This window comes from Leptinotarsa decemlineata, unplaced genomic scaffold (genome assembly GCF_025532065.1).
Source record: "Leptinotarsa decemlineata unplaced genomic scaffold, Ldec_3_MD MMD2_tig00026282_RagTag_RagTag, whole genome shotgun sequence".
Taxonomy (NCBI): Eukaryota; Metazoa; Arthropoda; class Insecta; order Coleoptera; family Chrysomelidae; genus Leptinotarsa; species Leptinotarsa decemlineata.
This window is the reverse complement of record NW_027412668.1, coordinates 19,432,426-19,438,425: the sequence shown is the minus strand read 5'-3', so window position 1 is coordinate 19,438,425 and position 6,000 is coordinate 19,432,426. Positions and strand designations below refer to the sequence as shown.

The 6,000-nt window shown below is 31.2% G+C and overlaps 1 protein-coding gene across 1 annotated transcript in view; it reads right to left on the bottom strand.

Moving 5' to 3' along the window:
• Positions 1 to 348: 348 nt before the first annotated feature.
• Positions 349 to 6,000, bottom strand: part of Gart (trifunctional purine biosynthetic protein adenosine-3 Gart) — a 30,928-nt gene continuing 25,276 nt past the window's right edge. Inside the window, exons 9-14 of the mRNA XM_074179983.1 lie at positions 5,469 to 5,667; positions 5,090 to 5,341; positions 4,644 to 4,997; positions 2,009 to 2,274; positions 650 to 907; positions 349 to 550 (exon numbers count right to left, since the gene is read on the bottom strand). Of these exons, the coding sequence (XP_074036084.1) occupies positions 368 to 550; positions 650 to 907; positions 2,009 to 2,274; positions 4,644 to 4,997; positions 5,090 to 5,341; positions 5,469 to 5,667 (1,512 nt within the window). The 3' untranslated portion in view covers positions 349 to 367. The remainder of the gene's footprint in view (positions 551 to 649; positions 908 to 2,008; positions 2,275 to 4,643; positions 4,998 to 5,089; positions 5,342 to 5,468; positions 5,668 to 6,000) is intronic.

Here is a 6,000-nt window from a genome sequence, read left to right as displayed (position 1 = left end):
TTTTTGTTAAGTTAGACAACAATTTAATTTGACAGATGTTTTGTATGTATAATAAATATATAATTGAATCCAAACACGACCCTTGTATTCTGGAAAGGTGCATATGACATACTCAAGTTCAGGTGAAAACACCTCACTCTTGCCTTTCATGTGAACCTACGACTTTGTAGTTACATGTGGCAGAAAGCTGAAGCAAAAACATCAGGCACCTGTGCAAAGTCTTCCATTTGGAAGATTTCAATGTGAACCTACCAAATCGTAGGTTCATATGTGAGGCAAGTGTGAGGTGGTTTCACCTGTACTCGAGCATATATATATATATATATATATATATATATATATATATATATATATTTGCTACTATAGATCATCCTATCCAAATTACTTTATCATCCTTCAATTCAATTTTTTCAGTTGCTAGTAATTTTAAAGCTTTAGGAAAGGCTTTATGTTCCGCTAGCTTGATTCTCTCTGTAAGTTCTTCTACGGTATCATTGTTTTCAATATTAACTACTTCCTGGACAATTATCGCTCCACCATCAACTGCTTCCTAAAAATTTCAAAAAAAGAAATTCAGTCAACCTGAACCATCAAAAAGTAATAAAAATGATGAATAGGTTTGGTTGTAGTAGTTATAATAAAAAATTACCTCAACAAAGTGAACGGTACATCCGCTTACTTTAACTCCAGCTTCGAGAGCTTGTTTTTGAGCATTCACGCCTTTGAATGAAGGCAATAGTGCTGGATGTACATTAAGTAGGCGGCCCTTCCATTTTGCAGTGAACTCGCCAGTCAGTATTCGCATAAATCCGGCCAGACAAACTATTTCAATTCCAGCATTTACCAATTCGTTGTGCAAGGCTCTGTCAAACTCACTTCTATTTGGATAATCTCGATGGCTCAAAACCTCAAAGATAAAGTAAAGGTAATTACTAATGGTCAAAAAAAGAAAATTTTATTTAGTCAGTTGTCAAAATAAAATATAGTGATTTTCAAAGTGTCATATTAAAAAAAATAAGCAGAGTATAGCAGAGTAGAGTATGTTTGTGTACAAGTACAAGTATATCAAATTCAATTTATTTGAAATACGTCGGTGTATGAATAATCAACATAATGCCTGATTTTATGCAGGATAAGTTCACAAATACTATTATTGTACTAAAATTATATCCTCTCCAACTCTAAGGACAAATTTTAAGTTTCCTCTACCTATAGACTTTTCCAAGGTCTTTGATAAATTCAACAATGCATTTTTAATATCCAAATTGATGTCATTGGGATTCAAAGGACTAAACTTCTTAAAGAAATGTACTCGATGCGTATCTGATTGAAGAATCCTCCAAAATTTCACAACGATACTACTCTGGGTATATATTTTCAATAATAACTTATAACTTCATATCAAGAACTCTCAATTTATTCTCACCTTGTGAAGTCCCCTCACAATGCTATGCTCTTGCAGGAAGATTTTGATAACTCAGTAGTAGAAGTTTATTCATAAACGTTCTTTTCCAACAATACAATAATACAATTCAATACAAAGTACAATATGAGACTAAGGAAAATTATTATGTGAATAAAGTAATCTTGATAAGTGATTGAACACTTTGTTTCAACTTCAAGGAAGACATTGACACTAATAAATACAGTAATGAAATAACTAAAAATTCAATTGTTAATAGGTAGGATAGAAATTAGCTGTAATAATATAACACAATATAGTAACAGAATAGATGGAACAATGAACATATACATACATATTTTAACATGTGACGATGATAAATTTAATACATTCTCGATGAAAACAGCAGTGATTCAACATTTCTTCCATCTCATATTTTAAATTGAATTTTGTTGAATGGATGGCATGTTTCTTTAGTTACCACATTGAGAATTGTTACAAAATGATTTGGGCATAATTAATAACAAGGAGGTGTCCAAAAATGCAGTCGTTCAATGTCACAGACAAGTGACATTTAATAATTCTTGTTACAGTTATTGTAATTACCTTTGTAGGAATATTTGCCCCCTCTGCCCTTTTTAGCCCTTGTACGCCAGGTTTGTTCGAAAGAACAAGTACAATTTCACATCCCATATGTTGAGTGGGATCTTGAGTTGCATCGATGAGTGCTTGAAGGTTTGTTCCACTTCCAGATATCAGAACTGCTACTTTCTTTTTGGGTGCTCCACAAATGCTTATTATACTTGGTACATAAGCTCTCATAGCTATCTCCATTATCTCAGTAAAATGTTTTATTATGACCTGTTCTGAATCTGAAAGTGTTGAAATAGAAATAGTTTTATTCATCACAAAAATTTTCACACATACACAATTACAAGATTAAATACATGAGAAAACTTATTGGACTAGTCAAAAAAGTAAAATGCTAAAAGCTAAATACAAATGTTTGAACTTGAACATATTTAAAAAAGACTACATGTATAAACGAAACTATGCCATTTATCTAAGCACTGAAAGCAAGAAATTCATTCATACTGTAGCAGTTATCCAACAAGAAACCGTATAGTTCATTCCTCATTACAGTTCTACTTTTATTAATCCCTAAAAAAGTTGTTATTTTATCGAAGCATTTAATACCCAAGTATTTTGGGGAATTCTGACTCACACTCAAGCGAGAGTAGGGGTGGTGATTTCAATTATATTTTATTTACAATCATTTAATTCTTTGAACTTATTGAGTTTTATTCTATGAGAAAAATTATTATATTCCAATAAATATAAACATTTTATTTTTTAATAATATGGTTTCAATTTGAAAAACACTACATTAATTTCAAAATTGAAAATTCAAACTGTAGATTACATAACCTCCTGTTTTTAGAGTGTCAGTCTACTATCAGAAACTTTTAAATTATAGGGATGCATTTCTCTATAAGTAAAAAAATATTCTGTCTTTCACGAATTCGCCTACAATTATCCTAATCTACATCTATAACGGTCTATACAACTATAATCCAACCTCACTTTAAATATTGTCCAAGTTTACTGTCGTTACTAGATTCTAACAGTATCGCTGGAATACAAAAATTGCAAAATAGAGCAATGCGAATTATTCTCAAATGCAAGAAGTCCTCTCCTATTGATATTGATGTTAGTTGTACTGAACTGGAATCCATTAAAAACCCGATTATATTATCGTTCAATGATTTTCATTTATAAAATGTTGAAGGGACAGTTACCATTATATTTTAATCAATTTATCACATTCAATAATCAAATTCACAATTACCAGACCAGAGGAAGTTCAAACTTTCATGTAAATAAAACCAATTACAAAAAAAATTGAATTCTTTATTACACAAAGAATTGAATCAATCTAATAATCTACCCATTCATATCCAGGATAGTGCAACCCTGAGTTCATTCAAATGCAATCTTCTGGGGTATATCAATGAAAAATAACCTTCGTCTTGTATATGTACTATTGTTTCACAAACTATTGTATTTAGTAATAGCAGATGTGGTTCATTCATTTAGTCAAATAATTATATAATAGTTATTATTAAAATTTTTGTTTATTAGGATTTCAAATAAAGATTATTATTATTATAATGAATTTATACATTATGGAGCAACCTTTATTAGTAGAGTAACAAAACTTTATTCGAAAATTCAAAGGCGCGACAGAGGAACACCAAAAATACTGAAAAGGCGTAAAAAACTTGTATAGAAAAGACATTACAAAAACTCTATTGAACATATGAGAGTAAACAATATTTAAAGATTGAATAAGTAACAATTGAATACTTATGAAAACTTGCATATTCATCATCCTTAATTATTTCATTGGAACATATTTTGTCGAAAAAATTTAAAGAATATTCAGGCATATACCGACAAAAATCTACTATCATGTGGTTTACATATAGTCTGAACTTTTCTTTGTAGCATTGGTATGCTTCCAATTTTTGATTGCTGAGACACCTGAGAGTTGCTATTTTAGAGTATTCTTTTTTGGAAAGTACACCCAACATTTCAAATATTTATTTAATTATTATATGCATTATGTAAAATGCATATGCATGTAAAATGCATATTAAAATGTTCAATCACCGTCCTCAAGCTATAAGAACCATAAATGACCTTAGAGCTCTTAAGAAAGAGTTGAAAGACTTGCTCTCTGGGAGACCTTATTATAGCTTAGCAGAATTCTATGATGATAATTTTAATTGAGAAGACTAACTGTAATATCTACGGTATTTTATTGATTTCATTTCATTCAATTTAGTTTAAATTGATTTATTTACATTTTGTTGACCATGTTCTTATATCCTGAACGTTTGTTATTATTTACATGTCTCTTTTCAGTTCATGTTATAACCTACTTTTAGTGATTTTACTTTTGTGATTTCATGTATATGTTATTTATATTTCGCACAAGGCTTTGTCAATAAGAATTTATTCTTCAGACAATAAAGTATATTAAAAAAAAAAAAAAACTTCTTTAGAAAAAATAAAAATTGTTTGAGAAACAATGACTATTACTACTACTACTACTAAAAAAAGTATAACTGATTTAAATAAAAGTGATTTGATCTACTGTAAACAGATATCGAGTAACAATAATTCATCAAAAATTTTTCAAGAACTGGAGTTTTTTCAAACATTTTAATAAGTTTACCTCCTTCTTTCTTCATTATTCTTCCAATAACCGAAGCCCCACATGGCTCAACCATTCGAAGAATCTCTTCAAGATTTTTATTTTCAACAATCATTACAGCTCCCACTCCACAGTTGAAAGTTCTCAACATTTCAAATTCATTAACCCCACCAGCAGTCGCTAACCAAGGAAAAACGTCAGGTATATTCCATTTTGATGCATCCAGCTCAACTGCTACATCACCTGGTAGAATTCTTGGAATATTTTCTACCAAACCACCTCCAGTAATGTGGGCGAATGCTTTCACTTTACCCGTCTTCACAGCTGGTATTACATCTTTCACATAAATTTTTGTTGGTGTGAGAAGTTCATTTCCTGCAAAATGTATTATCTCAACATCCATTCCGAGCAAATAAATACAAAAGAGCATAACACTCATAAAAGTAAGTAACAGAAATAGAACTTACCAATTGTTCTGTTATGTTTGCTGAATGGGGCAATCGTCTTGTAAGTAGCTCCAGATATCTTCAATACTTTTCTCACCAAACTAAAGCCATTGCTGTGTATACCACTGGAAGGTAATCCTATAACAATGTCACCACTTTTAATATCCTGAATGTGTGGCATAAGTTGGTTTCTTTCCACTGCCCCAACCGCAAAACCTGCTAAATCATACTCCCCAGGAGGGTACATATCAGGCATCTCTGCTGTTTCACCCCCTAAAAAAATCCAGTTACAAAATCATATGAGTTTTAATTGCACGTGTTGTTATCTAAAATAAATTGTATTCTGACTTAACGAAATTGAAGATGAAGTCTATATTATAATAACCACAACAAAATTTACCGATCAATGAACAGCCAGCTCGTCTACAGCCTTCAGCTACCCCTGTTACCACCTGTTTTGCAATGTCGACATTTAAATATCCACATGCGAAATAATCTAGGAAAAATAAAGGTTCCGCACCATGTGCAAGGATATCATTCACACACATTGCAACTAGATCTATTCCAACTGTATCATGGATTCCCATTTCCTGGGCAATCTATAAAAAAATATAATAATATAATCAGACCTTTTTTTGGGAAAGAAAGTTTTTGGCTTTCTACTACCCCATTTGGTACAAAAAAATGTGAGAATCTTCCAAAGAAACGAGGGAAGCAATCAATTTCAAAAGAAGTAACTCTATACATAGATGTGTAGATCATGCAAAGAAGTAACTTTCAGTCACAAACTGGAAGAAAAAGCCCTCCTGAAACAGCTACTTTCATATAAACATTGAATGAACTTTTTTCCTGAAGTATGAAAAATTACTCACTAACAGCGCTAGTAGTTCGGTAGGGACAAACACTGCCTAATCCTCATATAAACATATAGT